Source organism: Herpailurus yagouaroundi, unplaced genomic scaffold (assembly GCF_014898765.1).
Source record: "Herpailurus yagouaroundi ecotype Mexico unplaced genomic scaffold, PumYag 187, whole genome shotgun sequence".
NCBI lineage: Eukaryota > Metazoa > Chordata > Mammalia > Carnivora > Felidae > Herpailurus > Herpailurus yagouaroundi.
In genome coordinates, this window is record NW_024412418.1 from 16,257,208 (window position 1) to 16,277,065 (window position 19,858).

The window sequence follows — 19,858 nt, forward strand, 5'->3', positions numbered from 1 at the left end:
CAGTTCTCAGTCCCTGAGTCTAGCCTCTTTCAACTATGATGTGCTTCAGGCAGGGTGCTTCACACCCATACCCTGCCAAACCCCACATCAGGGATCACATTCAGGAGAGCTCCTATGAGACTGAAAGTTCCACATGGCCAGAACTTTCCACGCCTTGGAGAGAAATGCTCTGCATCAGGCTTCAGGCCGGGGCTCCCATCTGTCCAGAAAGGGCTCAGGGCTACCCGCTGGTCCTGGAGGATGCCAGTGCTGCAGCGTGGGCCTGCTGTCTACAGCTCCTGGCCCAGACCCTCCCTGGGTAGTGATCCCACAGAAGAGTCAGACAGGAGCTGCAACGACACAGCCTCTCTGTTCAGCCACAACAGCCAGGAAATCGGCTCATCGGACCTGCGGCATCTCTCAGGCTGTGGCAACAGCCCCAGCTATAAACACGAATATCTGGGGTCTCTCTTCCGACATGTCTGCAGGGGGCCAAATAAGCAACAGCTGCTACCTTCACTGCCCCTGCCTGCCTCCAATTCTTGCTCCGGGATCCTGCCAGTGTGTGCCCCTGAAAGCCCAAAGAACCAGAAGCAGGAGCCTTAAGCTCTTCCGGAAAATTAGCATCCTCGTGACACAGCTCACCGTGAAAAATTCAAACTACAGAGAAATGTACATGGTAAATGTAAAAACTGCCCCAAACTGCTGTCGCCCAGGAAAAGCCACAGTGGCCGTTTTGGTAAACAGCGCTCCAAAAAGCAAGGTCTCAGAAACCATTGTGTGCAAATGGTAGCCTTAGGACCTTATTAAAATGCAGCAGGTCTCAAGTGGAGTCTAGGATTCTGCATTCCTAATGCTCCCAGATGACGTCAATGCTGTGGGTCCCAGGCACTTCACTTCCAAAGCCCACTGTGTTGTTCACTGTTGTATCTCCAATGCCCAGAAAAGTGCCTAGCACACAGGTTACTCAATAATTACTAAATGAATACATAGAAATCTGAGCATGCAGTTTTGTTTAAATGCATCCATAAAATACTACGTTATTCTAAACTTGCTTTTGTCACTTACTAATATATTGACATTTTCATGTTGATAACTATAGGTGCACACAATCACTTTTAATGGCTAAAGGTAATTTTACTGCATCTCTGTACCCATAAGTCCCATTGCTGATGGATATTTGGGGTGTTTTCAATAAACAACGCACATACAGACGCATATACTATTTTCCCCACTTGTACAATATCTCCTCAAGGTATAAGCAGTAGGTCAAAGGATATGCATATTTCACATTTGGGCATCCTTTTGATCATCGACGGCCTCCTGGTACTGTCTTCTGGCCACAGATGGCTACAGGAAAAGCCTCCAGCCCAGGATAGGCTGATTCTCCCCGGCTATTCCTCGAAGCACACAGGCTGCGAACACCCCACGGTTCCTCTGTGTTTATGTGAGGCGGGCCCTTCACAGCTGCCGGTGCTCCATTATTCTCCATTTATCTCTGTCTCTCCTCATTTTAACATCTGTGTATTTCATTACTTTGCAGAGAAGGGGACATTCCTATCCAGTCAAGGAAACCATGACTCTTCTTTTTATCTTTTAAATTTGCACCGGGTGCAGACCATCAATCTTTGCTGGAATTGGTTTCCCTGGGTTACGCGAATCACGGGCTAATGCAAAGTGTCCCTCCTTTCAGGAGATGCTCCTTGTGCTAACTTTCCTAGGCTGCACTGTCCCCTCGAAGGGCCCGACAAACGGTAGGTTCTCACTCCAAAGACGGTCCTCCTTGCCAGTCATACCCCATTTCTCCAGAAATTCACATTTCTCCAGAACATCATGTCCCATAAGGCAGTGTTTAACAAAGAAGGGGGTCAGTGATCCCCCCGCAGAGGGATCCCTGAAGAGGGGTGCTGGTGAAGATGCCGATTCCAGGGCCTCTCTCCTAGGAGGTCTGCATTTGTATTAAGCACAGAGGCTTCCAATGGACACTCTCATGCAAACACCCTACTGGACAGACTCTACCTGTGTCCTATGCCCCGAGAATAAATGACCTCCTCAGTCCTTTCTTCCTGCTGGTTGCCACTGCACAGACCAGCAGCCACTGCAGGAATTCTGGCTATGGGGCCACTGTGGGCCTAGTCCGGCCACCACCCTGGTCAAATCCAGCACCTGCATCCCAGATAGAGTAGTTATCATGCAAAGAGCACCCACAAGAAAACCATGGGCCTCTTTATGATCTTTCTCCATTTCAACAGGCTCTCTCTTCCTCCAGGTTCATGTGCAAGACACAAAATAACTCTGCTTTACACGTAAAGGCTGTGGGCTCATATTCCAATGGTTGCTGTCCCGGCAAAAAGGCCGTTTTAGAACTTTAAAACCCCTTAAGTTCTGTCTACTTTTCAAGGATTTACGCTACCTGTGCATAATACAAAATAGGGATAAAGAGGCAAAAACATGTTTGCTGCTCCCTCTTAGCAAATAAAATATTCCTGAGCATCCTGCTATCCGTCAGGCACTGGGTCAGTTCTGTGGTGATCCAACAGTACTCCCTAACTGGGAGCGGAGGAAGGACACAGACAAGGAAGTGAGCTTCTGCATGCAGTGCCATGAGTGCCCTGATGGGGGAGCTACAGGTCACCCAATCTCAAAGAGAGGCAGAGGTTGACGTCAGAAAAGGCTGCTCAGAAGAAAGCAGGCCTCAGCAAAGCCACTTCGCACATAGCTGAGGTAGAAACGAATGCAATGTGTAGACAGTCTTAGGCCTTACACACTTATTCACTCACACTAACATTAATTCACAAACTCTGTGGCACACATGCAAAGAGTGAAGATACACTGGAGACAGCTCTGCCACAGATAAAATTTCAGTGCTGGTGGGACTGTTCCAGGAAGGAGGAACAGCATGTGCAAAGGCCAAGAGGCAGAAACAATGTGGTACTGGGAGAACTGAAAGGGGGTCAATACAAGATTCCTTCTCAGGTCAGGAAAAAGTACCCAGTATGTTTTAACTAAAAAGAATTAAAACCCATGGGGCACCTGGGTGGCTCAGTTGGTTGGATGTCTGATTTCGGCTCAGGTCATGATCTCACAGTTCGTGAGTTCGAGCCCCGCATCGGGCTCTGGGCTGACAGCTCGGAACCTGGAGCCTGCTTTGGATTCTGTGTCTTCCTCTCTCTCTATGCCCCTCCCTTGCTCTTACTCTCTCTCTCTCTCTCTCTCAAAAATAAACATTAAAAAATTAAAACAAAAGAGAATTAAAACCCTATTTCTCATAAGAAATGTGCCATGAGCCAGCTGCAATTCAGCTCACGCTAAAAACATAAGCATTATCTACACCAAAGTACGAATCAGAAAAAAAGTCAGATTATAAAATTCATATAATTTGAATCAACATGCACACCGGGGCCCCCCCCCACCCAGAGTGAACGCCCACGTGCAGCCATCACTGGCTAAAAATTTTGCAAAAAGTAATGGACCCAAAATTGCTACTATATTCAGTCCCCTGGTTCGCTTTGTAAAATGTCAAACTGTGGTTCCTCTGAAAAGTCAAACATGACTTCATGCTTGGAAGCAAGAAAGCAAAAAGAGCCTTATAAAAAGTAACAGGCTTTTTTAAAAAACAACATGCCTGGGTTCTCTAAGAAGTCTGGGAGAGGGGAACAAACAGGTGCTTCATGGTGGTCCTGATGCAGAGGACACACTTCCCAGAAAGCCAAATCCATGCCTGGAATTCAAGTCTGCACATCCACTATTACCTGAGCAAAACCAAACCAAAACAAGCAACAACAAAAACAACAACAACAAAAGGCGTTCTGCCTGTTACAGTAGTTCAATGCAAAAGACCACATGCTCACTGGAACATAAATACAGAAAGAAGGCATCTAGCTGCAACAGCTTCAACAGAAGACTGTCAGAAAATTCTTTCGAATCACCTCTTTCAAGAGAATACAGGAGGTTATGAAGCTTTGGGGCTAAGAGGTCAGAAGGGATTAGGGTTCAGAAGCTTCTGGGCTTCTATCCCCAATTCTGCCACATAATCCCAGAGACCAAGGACAAGTCACTTAACCTCCACTGGCTTCAACGTCCTCATCTGTAAAAGGGGCGTACAGATAGAACAGACCTCATCAGCTGCTGGAAAATAACATGAGATTTTGCATGTAGAAAAAACACTGTAATACTTGACATCTAGTAGGGATCTGATCATGTCTTCTCCTCCCTAACATGGTCCACGGGTCTACAAACTGTTCTTCCTATATATGGATGGCCCAGAGAAAAATGAGGTGGAAACCGATGTTATGTTTAGACTAAGGCCTTCCTCTTTCAGTTATTCTTTGCATTAACGTTAATTCTCAGACTCTCTATGCCACACGTTGGACCAAGTGGGGTTGCAAAAAGAATCAAACATTCAAATATAACTTCTGGGAGCAAGGTGCCTCTAGCTAAGGAGCACCTGGAGAAGAAGGAGGAGAAGGAGGAGGAGGAGGAGGAGGAGGAGGAGGAGGAGGAGGAGGAGAAGGAGAAGAAAAAGAAGAAAACAAAGGACAATAAACAGATCGTTGCCATGAGATGTGGTTAAGTGCTACATAAGCTGTATAAACATTCGTCTTTCAACAGTAGGGTTAGAGGTCAGCCTGCCAGGGTCCAAACACTGGTTCCACCAGTTACTGGACACATGATTTATGGCAACTTATTTCACCTCTCTGTGCCTCCATTTCCTCATCAGGAAATGGCAACATTAACAGCATCTACCTCGTTGGGTTGACGCAGGGATTAAAGGACACAGCACAATAGTTGCTTCGTCTTTTTCTGGAACACGGTATTAGCTAGGTCTTAGCTATTGTTACATATATTACACCTTAGCCATTATTATTTAACATTACACCACAACAGTATCCTATACAGTGTTAGAGTATCATACAGTATAATTACAGCATTAGCTATTATTACTGTTATTAGTTATGACTATTATTTTCAAGCACTTCCTGTCCCATTCTGCACAGCACAAACGACGGCCATGTCAGTCGTCTAGGAGATGAGTAGGGATGCGTTAGAGGAAGTGGAGAGGGAAGGGCTTCCAGGAAAAATGAGTGACATGAATAAAAGCTGAGTGGTGGCAGGGCTGAGCCCATCCGTACAGAACCTGGGAGAGTGTAGGGCGTGTGGAACACGGATGTGGCAGGAGACGATCTGTGGTAGAGGCAGGAAGCACCTAGACACCTACCCACCCCGCGAGCCAGCCAGGCAAGTGACTTGTCAGATTTGGGTTTTATGAAGAAAATTTTTACGGACTCAAAAGAATATTATGAGGCTCTGGTAAGCACGTAAATATCCTCCTTACTCCCAAAAAGCCCTGAGGGAACTGAACAGCCAAGTCTATAATATTTTGGGGGCTTTCAGGAAAAAGGGCACTATAAACAATAAGGGGATTCTAAGTGCCTGTCCTTGCCCTTTAAAATATTTAAGAAATTTTTTTTTAATGTTCACTTATTTTTGAGTGAGAGAGAGAGAGAGAGAGAGAGAGAGAGAGAGCATGCACGCGCACATGAGCAGGGGAGGGGCAGAGACAGAGTGGAAGACACAGAATCCGAAGTGGACTCTAGGCTCCAAGCTGTCAGCACAGAGCCCGACGAGGGGCTCGAACTCACAAACCATGAGATCATGCCCAGAGCTGAAGTCAGACGCTTAACCAACTGAGCCACCCAGGTGCCCTGCCCTTTAAAATATTTTTAAGAACGAAAGGGAAAAAGTTAGCAAGTTTGGGATTAAGACATTATCTTATAACCTAAGGGTTTTTTTTTCCAGGTTATTAATTTTAGCTATTTGTAATGCACAAACATATGTGTATGAAGGTATGTGTGTATGTATATATATTGGAATGAAAATTCCAGAGAACCCGTAAGTAGGAAACCAAGACATTCCCATCTGATTTTTCTATAGACAAAGTTTGAGAGGATAAGCTCGAAAAAGATAATAAATAAACGTGGGTCAGATAAGTTAGCTTCCAGAGGCTTTTCACCGCTTGGAGAAAAAACTTCCTGACAGTGGATCAGAGTCCCCGGGATGAAAACCAGATGTGGGAACAGACATGCTAGAACTCACTAGTTTCCAGTTTATAAAGGATACTTTGATAAAGGCATCATCCAAGGAAAGGTGATATCCAAGGGCCAACTCCTAAGAAATGGGGGAGGGGGTGAGTGTGATAAAGAAAAAAAAATGTGGGGGGAAAGGGGGATGATGCGAGAATCGAAGTTTAAAGGCTTGAACAGAAACAAAGGAGAATCCATTGTAGACCACCTTCCATCTTGCTGGGCATGAGGGACATCACCTTTGCCCAAAGAGGCAGGTTTTACTCTTCAGGGCCTCTACCTGCTTCCACCCTTTGGGACCTCGGCAAACGCTGAGGTTTTTCTTCCAAAAAAACGCCTTCATTTCTGTGCAAGTTCTTTACCTTCAGCCTTGTGAAAAGGAAGCTCATTTCTGATCAGCCTCCTAGAAGTGTCTCTGACAGCCCCCCTTACCCGCCCCTCCCCACACATCCACAGGGACAGAAGGACCCTGGGACTCAGACGCTGCCTCCTTAACGGTGCAACGCTGGCCAAAAGAGCCAGAGAAAGGCCTATGAAGGAGGATTACACTGTCGTCAGATCCACAGGACAGCAGGACGTGCCTTCACAGACATGAGGCATAATCCTTTGCTGGCTGCTGCCAACAGAGTGAGACAGGGGAGGCGGCTCTGAAAAGCCGAGCAGGAGGACATTCAGTCTGTCACAAGGTAGCCTGAAAACAATGGCTTAACGCACCACAAATCTGGCTCCAGGAACGGTTTCCACCAAGGGATCTGGAGGTTTCTATGATGCCTTCAACACCAGTCACAGGAATCACATAATCCCATGGAGAGCATCTCTCAGTAGCTATGGGCTGGCTTTAAAAACAAAACACCGACCCTCAGCTTCTAACTTATCCAATAAGAGCTGTGACTCAATCTTGAATGCACATCACAATAACTCAGGAAGCTTTAAAAAAAACGAAACAAAACAAAGCAAAGCAATCCCAAGTCAATGGAGCTAGAGTGACTATACTAACGTCAAACAAAATAGAAGTGGTGATAAAAATATGTTCCTAGAGACAAAGAAATGGTCAATCCATCAGGAAGACATAATACATACACTTAAAAACGGAGTCCCAAAATACATGGGACTGACAAAGGAGAAAGAAATATTTAAACAGTAAGAGTTGGAGACTTCAATGCCTGCTTTCAATAATGGGTAGAATAATTAGGCTGAAGATCAGCAAGAAAACAGATGAGCAGAAAGGAACAACACAGTAAACCAACCACATCTAACAGACATCCATCGAAATCACAAGCAAAGCAGTAGGACACACATTCTTCTCAGGCAGTAATGGAACATTCTCCAGGGTATTCCAAATATTAGCCCATAAAATAACCTCAATATATGGGGCTCCTGGGGGGCTCAGTCAGTTAGGCATCTGATGTCAGCTCAGGTCGTGATCTCACAGTTTGTGGTTCAAGCCCCACACCAGACTCCAATGCTAAGAGCTCAGAGCCTGAAGCCTGCTTCAGATTCTGTCTCTGTCTCTCTCTGCCCCTTCCCTACTCACATGCTGTCTCTCTCTCTCTCTCTCTCTCTTTCTCTCAAAAATAAATATTTAAAAAAAATCAATACATTTAAAAGAAATAATACAATGTATGTTCTCCAGTCACAATGAAATAAAATTAGACATCAATAACAAAAGGAAATCTGGGAAATTCACAACTATGTGGAAAAGTGTCAATATTACCAATACCAGAATAAACACAACTATGAAGAAATTACCAACAAGTTACCAATGAGTCGAAGAAGAAAATACAAAATTAGAAAAACACTTCGGGATGAATGAAAACAAAAACAACATGCCAAAATTCATGAGATGCAGCTAAAGCAGTATTGAGAATGAAATGTATAGCTGTAAGTGTATTTTTTTAAATCTCAAATCCACAAACAACTCTTAGAACTAACAAACAACTTCAGCAAGGGTGTAGAACACAAGATGAAAATATCAAAATAAATTGAACTTCTATATACCAGCAATCAAATATCCTAACATGAAATTAATAAAACAATTTCATTTATAATAGCATTGAGACAAATAAAACAAATAAAATACTTAGGAAAACATTTAACCAGAGGTCTTATGACCTGTACACTGAAACCTACAAAATACTGTTCAAAGAAATTTAAGAACTAAATAAACAGAAAAGACATCCCATGTTCATGGATTAGAAGACTAAGTATTGGTAAGATACCAATACTCTCCAAATTGATCTACAGAGTTAAATGCTTATGGATCAACAGAATAAAACTGAGAGTCTAGAAACAACCCATCACTTTCAGTCAATGGATTTTTGACAAGGTGTCAAGAAAATTCATTAGGGGAAAAGACAGTCTTTTCAACAAACAGCTGGGACAACTGGATACCCACATGCAAAATAATGAAGTTATTCATTCCATATAATGGAATGTTATTTGTTCAATAAAAAGATGAAGTACTGATGCATGATCCAAAACAGATGAAACCTGAAAACATCATGCTAAGTGAAAGGGCTACGCATAAAGGCCACATCTAATACAGAAATCCATAGAGACAAAAAAACAAAAATAGATTAGTGGCTCCCAGGGATTGGGGGAGGGAGGAAGGGAGAAGAAGGGGGTTTCTTTTGGGGGTGATAAAGGTGTTCTAAAATTAGGTAGCAGCAAGAATTGCACAACTCCCTGAATATAACTAAATAAGGAAACAGTTTAAAACTTTCTAAGAATTTCTGAGATCCAGGAGGGTTGGTGACATCAGAAATGAAAGAGTTGCTCTTTTCCAGGAAGGAAATTGCTTGAATTCCTCCCTCGTTCTTCTGGTTTGCTCCCCAGGGAACATTTGGCAATACTGGAGGGGGGAGGATGGGGCATCTGGCTGGTTCAGTAGGTACAGAATGCAACTCCTAATCTCGGCGTTGTGAGTTTGAGCCCCATGCTGGATGTGAAGATTACTTAAAAATAAAATCTTTTAAAAAACATTGGTGGCAGGAGGGGAGGAGTGAGTGCTACTGGCATCCAGTGGGTAGACCAGGGATGCTGCCAAAAGTCTCATAATGTACAGGGGGCTCCCCTCCATCAAATAAAGAATTATCTGGCCCCAAAATGTCAACATTTCAAGAGTGAAGAACCCTACACCAGGAAAAGGTCAATACTCTTGAACTTCAGCCTTTTCTGACTTAAAGAAAGACCTAACTCTCTACTAATGGTTAAAAAACAAACAAACAAAGGGTTAGGAATCAAATGGAACTTGGATTCAAATCCCGATCCCACGCCTTCCCAGAACTGAGACCTTGGGCAAATTACCTACCTGCCCTGGGCTTTTACTCTCTCATCTGTAAAATGGGATGATGAAATCAACCGTACAAAGTAGGTAAGGATTAAATGAGAAGACAGAAGATGCCTGGTATCAGAAAGGCTAAGAGCTTTTATTACTGTAATTATTATTTTTTGTTAAGCCCCAAAGTGGCTTAGTACCAGGAAATGGGTGACTGGGTCATCTTAAAATAGGACTATTTTCTCCGGCAACAATTAGTATGTAAACTAGGACATTTTACGAGCTAATAAGCAACTGAAACATAACAGCTGACATTCCTCACCAGTATATTATGCTCCAGCCAAAGAGGGACTGGCCAAGTACCCTGTTGCCATAGTAATAAAAAGTTTCTGTGAGTCTGACTCATTTTCTTTCCAGTAAATGCTTTCTGTTTGTCAGGCTACACTTCATGTACAAGTTCAATGCACAGGGGAGGAGTCTTTTCCATCTACTACACCTAATATCTTTCTGCTGCTCAAAAACCAATTTACTGTCATGGAAATAGCGCCAAAGACAGGACAAGATGACAGGCTGTCATTTGCTATGGGTCTCTGTAATGGAGCTCACCAGTTAGCAGTGGATAGGAATGGCTCATTAAGACATATTAAACCACCCAGGCCTTCCAACACCTCCACTAGACCAGGTGGTAGTTTGAGAGCACCTCCTCCTCACCATAAATGAGGGAAAAAAGATAAAGTAATTAACACTTACTAAATTCTTGCTGTGTGTCCTGAGCCACTTTGGTGGACTTTATCCAATTTACATTCCACAAAAAAACTGAGAACATTGGTTACTAACACTGCATCGAGAATGCTGACAATCAGAGAGATTAATGTTTCCAGGGACACACTTTCCATATATATTTATCTTTGCTCCATCTCAACTCATAAATCGTTTGAGTTGCCATAGGAAAAAAAAATCGGTAAAAAAACAAGGAAAACAGGATGTTATAGGCAAAAGCAAAAGAAAAGAAGGTAGTAGACAAGATGCACTCCATACAGTATTACAGGATTACTATCATCAGGGCTGTGAGTTTCCTAGTGGCCAAAGCAACAAAGGAAACATGATAAGGAGTCAGAGTAAAGCGTACCAACACTAAGACCTAACCATTTAAGAGAAAAGATATTTTTGGTACTCTCTCCTCATAACCCAGATGTAAGTGAATACATCACAAAATGTTGAGGCAGTCACAAAATTTGAACCCAGAGCAGACAAAATCCCAGTTCTGAAAAGGCTGCCTAATATCTAAGCATTCGGTGAAGGACGGGTGTGAATGTGCCGCCATTTGTATTCCACATTCATGTCCTCAACAGTGTGGCTGAGTGATGGAATGATTAAGATTCTGCTGTCATGATGGGCATTGAGGAGGGCACTTGGGATGAGCACGGGGCATTGTATGTAAGTGATGAATCATGAGAATCTAGCCTTGAAGCCAAGAGGACGCTGCATACACTGTATGTTACCTACCTTGGCAATAAATTTTATATATATATATAAATATATATATAATATATACTTATATATATTATATATATAAATTTATATATATAATATATATAAATATATATAAATAATATATAATATATAATTATATATAATATATAATATATAGATATATAATATATAAATATTATAATATATAATGTATAATATATATAAATATACAAATAATAATTTATATATATTATATATATATAATATATATAAAGATTCTGCAGTCAGACTGCTTATGTTCAAATCCCAGCTCTGTCCCTATCTAGTGATACAATTTTTAACTTTCGGTGCCTCAGTTTCCTCATCTGTAAAGTGAAGATGACCATCATAGTACCCAATCTCATAAAGCAATTGTGGGCATTAAATGTAAATCATTTTGAGCACTTCTTAGGCTCTACTGCACCAATGTAAGCTATTAATAGCACCCCTACTCCCACCACACTTTATTCGTAACTGATCACATGCCAGCACCGTTCTCGGCAGTAGAGGACACAGCCCTATCCCAGGCAGGGGAGGTCTTGCCCTCATGGAGCTCCAACAAACACACAGACAAAATCGGACAGTGCTAAGTGCTCCACGGAGATGGAAGATGTGATCGTGGGTGCGTGGTTGGTATGGATAATCAGGAAGGGAATTTCAGAGGCCAAAGCAGTTACGATGAGAACTAAATGACAAGCAGCAGCCAGCCAAGCAGGGATGAGAGGGGAGAGCAGCCCAGGCAGAGAGCCCATCACAAAAACACACCAGTGACAAAGACTGGAAAGGCCCGGGAACAGGAGGGGCAGCCAGGCAAGGCTGGAGCAGGCTGCCCCCCGGGGCGAGGCAGGGAAAGCAGGAGCCAGGTCCAGGAGGGATTCCTCAGGGAAGGAGTCTGGGTTTGATTCCAAGTGAAAGTGATGGGAAGTGTTACAGGGGAGTGATTTTATTTACTTTTCTAAAAGATCTTGGGCTGCCCTTGGGAGAGTGAGATGAAGCAAATGAAGCAGGAAGTCATTCCAGGAGGGGACAGCAGTGCCTGGAGGTGTGTGGGAGTAGTGAAGACAGAGAGCTGTGCACAGACTTGACTCAGAACCTTCTAGATCAGGGTGTCTCAACCGCAACACTGTTGACATTTGGGGCTGGAAAAGTCCTTGGCGTGGGGGACTGTCCCATGCACGGCAGGATGTTTCACAGCATCCCTGGCTTCCACCACTAGATGCCAGCAGCATCCCCAGTTCTGACAACCAAGAATGTCTCCAGACATGGCCAAATAACTAACCCTGGGAGCCCAAATCACCCCTGGCTGAGAACCACTGCTTTAGAGGCAGAGCTGACTGGCTTTTGCTAATAGGCGGGATCAGAGAGAAAGGGCAGTCAGCAAAAGAGAGGCCTCAAGGATGATTCCCACGTTTTTGTCCATAACAAGGTAAGATCACCTCAAACATTCAGCTTGCTTGCTTTGTCTGCCACTGAACTTGCTCCTGATTTTCAATGCCACTCATTCATTCATTCAAATGGTCCACAGAGGGGCATCTGGGTGGCTCAGTCAGTGGAGCATCCGACTTCGGTTCAGGTCCTGATCTTCGTGGTTCCTGAATGAGCCCTGCATCGGGCTGTGCTAATAGCCCAGAGCCTGAAGCCTGCTTCAGATTCTATCTCCCTCTCCTTCTTCCCTTCCCCTGCTCACACTTGGTCTCTCTCAAAAATAAACATTAAAAACAAAACAAAACAAGACAAAAAACAGTCCACAGAGTCAGCCATACCTCATCCCAGGGAGGCCTGGCTTACAGACTTAAAGAGCTTACAGTCTAACAGGGACATAGACATACAAGCAAGTGAAGTTGGTACAGGACACGTGGGTTAGAAGAACCCGTGAGACTAAGCAGAAGCACAAAGGAGAACATGGCCCTTTACTCCTGGGGGAGGCAGGGGAGGCACCATGGAGGCTGAAGGCTGTGCTGGAGGACAGAAGCCCAGAGGGAAAAAGAGCATGTGCAAAGGCCCAGAGGAATGAGCCTGAATGGCTAGGGAGGCACGCAAGGTGGGGCAGGAGCTGCAGCCAGTGAGACAGGCAGAGCCAGCCAGGAGGTCTCTGTGGGACTTCGGAGCCCCCTTTACTCCATGGGGGACCTGGAAGCCCCTGGAAGTCTACTGTTATCCATATTCCTCACATTTAAAGATTTAAAAAACAAACAAACCTCGAAGTGGGTTATCTACTGAGTGCTCACATGATACCAACTCCAGTGCAGGGAACTCTACATAGACGAGGTGCCTCATCCCCTTCTCCACATGAGAAAACGGCAGCCTCAGGAAGTTCAATGACTCGGTCAAGACTTCCCAGCTGCCAAGTGGCAGGGCCAGGATCCGAGCCCAGGCTGGCTGGCTTCAGAGTCCTCTGCCTCCTGCTTTAAGCAAGGTAGTAGTAATATGATTTGGTCTGTGGTTTAGGAAGATGATTCAGGAAATAAATATTTGGGCATCACCAGTTTATGGGAGGGGAGGAGATCTCCAAGGTGGGGAGTGGGCAGAGTATTAGACGAGAAGGAAGGAATCTATTTCTGGTAAATAATGATGCAGGAAGCAGACCAAGAGGGCCTCCCTGCCAGAGAGAAGGGCAGCCTGGAAATAGGGGATGGAATCCTAGTGAACAAAAGATGGAAGTGAAGGATGTGGTCCGCAGTGTCCAACACAGCTTGGGGGCCAGGTAAGGTCGGATCTCGACACTGGATCTGACAACCAGGAGTTTCCTGTGATCCTCCCCAGAGCAAATTCATGACTGTGGTGCATGTGAAAGCCATACTACAGAGGGCTGTGTCACAAACTAGGCACAACAAAGGACAAGGACAGGGCAGGGGCCTGTAGGACTCTGGCCTGAGGAAGAATTTGGGGCCAGGGAAAGACTGACGATAAAGAGGTGAGTTCCCAAACTGGAATGCAGGTCAGACTCACCTGGGGAAACAGCACGCAGAGAATTCTGGCCCCACTCTAGACCCATGAGCCATTCTTTCCCAGGATGACCTCAATCTGCGGAGGACTCGGACAACCACAGTGGCTTAGGAGCCACTGGACTGGGCAGTGTTTCTTATAGTGTGCTTCCCAGAAACACTTCAGCTCCAGGGTCCCCTCCTTACTCTGGTGATTGAGATTCCCAGGAAGGTCCTGGGAAGTTGTTTACTGAGGCCTCCGGGGCATTCTGATGCAGCCTGGAAACCATGGCCTCTAGACCTTCTCTGCTCAAAGTGTAGACCTCAGATCTGCAGCATCCGTAACCCCCTGGGAGCCACGCCCCTGACTCACTCAATTAGAATCTGTAGTTTACCAAGATCCCATGCCTTTATGATATACACAGTGTTTGCAAAGTTCTAGACTAGAATGGAAGGAGGGTCCTGGGGTAGAGGGGAGAGGTACTCAGGTGCCCTCCTGCCAGACATCTTTAGTGCAGATTGCCCTGAGATTTGCCTGCTGCCAATTTTTATGAAAGATAGCAAAGCATCACTGAAATGAACCCTCATACAGGTTTTAACGCTTCAGGCCCCTGCTGGGCCCTCTGGGCAGAGGAGCAAAGTCAGGCATGACTTCAGACATTTCAAATGCAATCCTTTCTTGCATGGGAATGGGACAGGCAGGACATTTAACATGCACTCCCTTTACAAGGGAGGCAGGAAAGCTGCATCTGAGCCCTAGAAACCTTTTGGTACAGATCCGCCATGGCACACACTTACCTGCAGGGGGCAGCAGAGCAGAGAGGTCAAGCCGCTCCCTCAAGCCTGCATGTCTGCTTTCCTAACGTGACTCGTGACTCCCAAACTGCTTCAGCCAATGACCTAACTTCTCCAAACCGCAATTCATCAGTAAAATGGGAGTACTGGTAGGACTTACCTCATGGGACAGTTGTGATGACTAAAGGAGATCATCCATGCAGAGCACTGGGTATAGTGCCTGGTCTGCAGGTAAAAGTTTTATAGTCTGACCCAGAGCCTGTTCACTAACTTGCTCACTGAGGGTCGCCAGCATTCTGCATAAGCCTCAAGAACCTAAATCCATTCCTACGTGTGTATGCCCACGTGCCAGAAAACCATTCTGTATTTTCACAGAGGGAAGGACATTCTATTTTAAATCACAGGCATCTGTAGTTGTAACGGGGGTTGGAGAAGATCAAGTCCCTTTATAGATGAGAGAACTAAGGCCCAGAAAAGGCAGAGTGCATACCCATGGCAATAGTTAGTTCTCTGAACCAGAGTATGCTGTGCTGGCCAGGAAGACTGCAGACTATGTCCTTCCGGTGTTTTGGCTCCTCCTCTGAGCACAGGTACCAAGGCTGTGTAGGAAGTGCTGAGCAGGGGAGGCCTGAATGTGCTCCCTGCCACCCTCTCCAGGGCTGTGCTAAGCATAGTGAGTGTCCCTACAAGCCTGGAATTAAATGGAGAAGCTGCTGAAGCTGCTGGGTGCCCTGTGTTCCTGAACACAAAAGCCCTTCATTAGCCCCTGCCTCTCGTCTTTAAATCCAAGCAAAATATCAGGATGCAATGACTGAGCTGATAATAATAGATATCTAGGCAAAGGCTTAGAAAGAGAAAGGCAAGGCTCTCCCAGAGGTCACACCCCTTGGGGCCCAAAGGAAAAGGAAAGAGCCGGGAGGAATATTTACCCTCAGAAGAATGATTAATTAACAAGGAGGAATTAGGATAGGTGAGGCGGAGAAGGAGGACAGGAGGTCAGGCTGTTAAAGCAAATCAGTCAGATGACCCCTTTAGAAGTCCTGAGGGAGAAACTGTGTGTGTGTGTGTGTGTGTGTGTGTGTGTGTGTTACAGGTGGGAGGAATCCTATTCCTACTTAGCAATCCCATCTGGCTCCCCATGAATAGAAAACCAGCTCTCACAAGAGCAGTAGTACTAGAGGGATACAAGAAGGAAAGCCAAGATTTGCTCCCAAAAGTCCTTGCGAACAGTCACCGTTCTCTCATTGTATGCTTTCATTTGTTCATCCAACAAATGTGTACTGAGCATCTTCTAAGTGCCAGAAGCTGACACTGTTTGGTGTGGGGATGACAGTGAACAAGAATTATGTGGGGCTTTTCCTGGTTGTCCTGAAGCTTCTAATATTACCTGGAAGATTTTACCTACCACTCCTTACTGCATCTGCTTGTTTACAAGCCAAAGGTAGAGGAGGGCTATGGAAGCAGGGACAAGGTGGGTATAATGAAAAGGAAGGTCAGGAAGGCTTCTGGGCAGGGATGCGGTTATAGAATAAGAAGCTTCTGTCTTCATCCATCCATCCATCCATCCATCAATTCACCCACTGATCCATCCATCCATCCATCTATCCATCCACTCGCCCACCCATCCATCATTTCATCCACTGAGCCATCCATCAATTCATCTATCCATCAATCTACCCATCAATCCATCCACTAACCCATCCATCCATCCATCCATCCATCCATCCATCCATCCATCTTCCTTCTTTTTGAGCAGCAGTCTCTGCTAAGGTTTTCTAGTTCTGTACTCCCATCAGCAGGGAAGTCAAAGAACTGGGTGATGTCAATCCTGTAAAATAACCCTATCTCTGGGATGTCAGAGAGCAGGTTCCTACTTAGAAGGAAAAGAGAGCTCAATAAAGTAAAATCACATGCCCTAAGTTTCACGCAGAGTCAAGAACAAAAATAGAGTCTGCACCCCTACCCTGCTCAGCTGTGGCATACCAGCCTATCCTAAAATTCCCCCACAGGGGCACTGTTTTGTTTCCTCAGTTGTTTGTTTTGTTTTGATTTTACTCATGTCCTCTGCAGTCACGCACAGGGTAAATATGAAACCACTCCTATGTAATTTTCCTAAAGGCCAGCCTCACATATAAGACTCTAAGGAGGACTGCTGATCAGTGGGAGAAAGAGCCTGGCAGAATTAGCAAATTAAGTGATGAAACAAATCTGCCTTTGTACTCCTACGGTCTGGAATGAAAAACAAAATATTTCTGAAATGCAGAACACAGGGGGAAACCTGGCATGGGAACCAGAACGTTAAATAGAAGCACAGGGGAAGTGTGTTTCACATATGTATTGTTTTCGTAGTCGTTCACACTTGCCAAGATTTGGTTTGCATCAGAGCGTGATTACACAATCCACGGTTCATGTTTCTTCGGAAATACGCCCTGCAGCGCAAAGGAAAGAGTGGGACGTGATGGATGCTCTAGAAATCATGTCCATGGCCTCGTCTGTGAGGATGGCTGACGGCTAGTACCAGGGTGGCTGCGTTAAAACAGGTCTTTAAAAAGAGACTCCCGGGTGGCAAAAAGAGGATCCCAAGCAGACGCTCGCCAGTCGATTGTGATTATTAGAGCAGTCAGGTCACCGACACCCACCATTCACAGTATGGAAACACTGTGCTATAGCCTCATATTCATTACCCAGTCACGCAGCCAGCAATTAGTGAAGCTAGAACTTGATATCACCCGAAGCCTGAACGGTTCTAAAAACAGGGAACTCGTTAGTACCTAAGGCACCCCAACGCGACCATTAAAGACTTCCAAAAAGCAGACTGGGGCCCATCACACAGAACAAATTCCCGAGGCTCCCGTGCTGTGGTAGTTGGAAGCGAGCTCTGTCCTGGAAAAGGACAGTCGTGGGGCCGTCTTTGCAGCTGCAGGTGCCAAGAAGAGAGCAAAGGGGGAACAGGGGCTTGTTAGGGAGCTGGCCCAGTGGGATTCAACTCTTTTTGTCTGTTTACTGCAGGACCCTCTGTGGGAAAAACAAAATCTTATGCAAACCCACCAGGTATTAAAAGAGAAAACTGTAGCTGCTTCCCTTTCAGACAGAAGAGCCCAAGTCCAAAGCCCCCCAGGCTCTTCGGCCCTCCTGCCTGTCACTGTGGCCCTAAACCGTGGCACTCCAAGAAGCAAAGTGTGAAACGCTAACAGGACTCTCACCCCTCACAACAGACATGAAAAGCCAGGCCCCAAACCAGACTACAGCTGGCTCCCTATCAATTCCTTCTGGTCTTTACAGCAGATAGTCTAGACCTTTCACACATTAGCTCCTACATTAGCTCCTACAGTTGAGGCAGTCTTACTCTTTATGCCTCATTTCCAATCACCCTACAGCTACCTGATGCATGTACATAAAGATGTGATGTTATTATTATTAATAACAGCTGAGGGGCGCCTGGGTGGCTCAGTCGGTTGAGCATCTGACTTTTGATTTTAGCCCAGGTCATGATCCCAGGGTCACGGGATCAAGCCCCACATTAGGCTCCACGCTGAAGGAAGAGCCTTCTTAGGATTCTCTCTCTCTCTCTCTCTCTCTCTCTCTCTCTCTCTCTCTCTCTCTCTCCCTCTCTGTCTCTCTCTGTCTCTCTCTCTGTCTCTCTGCCCCTCTCACACTCTGTCTCCAAAATAAAAAAACAGGGGCGCCTGGGTGGCTCAGTCAGTTAAGCATCTGACTCTTGATTTCAGCTCAGGTCATGATCTCATGGCCGTGAGATCAAGCCCTGTGTAGGGCTCTGCACAGAGTGCGGAGCCTGCTCAGGGATTCTCTCTCTCCCTCTCTCCCCGCCGCTCCCCTGCTCACATGCACTCACACTCTCTCATTCTCTCCCTCTCAAATAAATAAACATTAAAAAACTTTAAAATAATAATAATAATAGTTAATTCTTCTCAAGAGCTTAGTAATTGTTAAGCATTGCCTAAACACTGCACAGCTATAAATGTATTTAAACTCAGTGAGGCATCTGATTATCTCTTCTATTTGTTCCCCATGTTACAGATGAGGAAAGTGAGGCACAGAGAGAGTCAGTAACTTGCCCAGCGTGCAGAGGAAGCAGGACACACCCAGACAGGCTCGTGCCAGGCTTATGCACTCTGAAGCACTCCACACACTGCCTCCCGTGCAAAACTTGTAAGAAGTTATCAGGAAGGAACAGTAGCCCGTTATCCCACCTCCCAGAGATACCCACTGTTAACGGGGATTTAATCTTGTTGGGAGTTACTTGCTGAGATTTACAAAGGCCAGGCACCTCTTGCTGACAATTTCATTTCCGGCGGAGATAAAGTCATTTTCTTCCATGGGCAGTGCAGGGACAGCACTCGCGATCCGTTGGCTTTCTTTAGGAGACAGTATGCATGAATGCACCTTAAAGTAAAATGCTAACCCTCAGCACGTGGCCATCGCATCAGTTAGTGCCCTGTGTTCAGAATATTTTGCTTTGGAGGCCCACACACTAGCTGAGATGCTTCCTACCTGCCCGGGCTTCTCAGAAGAACAGTACCTGTTCTTCCCTTCCTTCCCTGATATGGAAAGGGGCTGACAACGTAAAAGCTTTGTGCTAACTTCCTCCTTCACGGAGACTGTTAGTCTAACCATAGGACAAGTGAGTCTCATAGCGCGGTGGGAGCAAGTCTCACCTGGGCTGCCGGTTAAGACGCAGAACCTCGGGTCTCCTTCTCGGACACTCTGCTTCGGCAGGTTTTGAGTTGCCCCCAAATCTACATTAACAGATGAGTCAGGTGACCCACCGAGCCCGCTTCTGGAAACACTGGTTGGGGACTGTCCCTCAGAGCCCAAGAGCCCCAGGTGGCGACAGCTTCGAGGTTCATTCAGTTGTTGTTCAGGAGAAAAGTCAAGGAAACTTAGTGGTTGAGGTTTGGGTTTTTCATTTTTTGATTCTGTCAATATTATCTGGAGCAGCTGCATCCTGAGCCATCGAGACAACACCACGGCACTCTTTTATTCATTCAGAAAATGTACCAGTCGTGTCATTTTGAGAAGTCTGGCGACTGTCAGATGCCAGCAGGCAAGCATTTAAGCCTGTCTGACCATGATTTTTGAACAGGACGATTTAAAGTATAGGATAATGATGAGAACTGAAACAGACATTTATTGAATGTTTACTGCATGACAGGTACTGTTCTAGGAGCTTGACAGAAAGCCGCTTAATTTTCACAACCCGATGGAACACGACTATTGTGATCCCATTCGACAGACATGGCAAAGACGTACAGAGAGGTTAGGTGACT

General features: G+C 45.4%; 1 protein-coding gene across 2 annotated transcripts in view; it reads right to left on the reverse strand.

Moving 5' to 3' along the window:
* LDLRAD3 (low density lipoprotein receptor class A domain containing 3) overlaps positions 1-19,858 on the reverse strand; it is a 195,547-nt gene that overhangs the window by 136,462 nt on the left and 39,227 nt on the right. Inside the window, exon 1 of one of the 2 annotated variants that reach the window (XM_040495439.1) lies at positions 13,801-14,088. The exons of the other annotated variant lie outside the window; for it this stretch is intronic. Within the exon in view, the coding sequence (XP_040351373.1) occupies positions 13,801-13,846 (46 nt within the window). The 5' untranslated portion in view covers positions 13,847-14,088. Of the gene's footprint in view, positions 1-13,800; positions 14,089-19,858 lie in introns of those variants that run through there. 2 annotated transcript variants of the gene reach the window in all.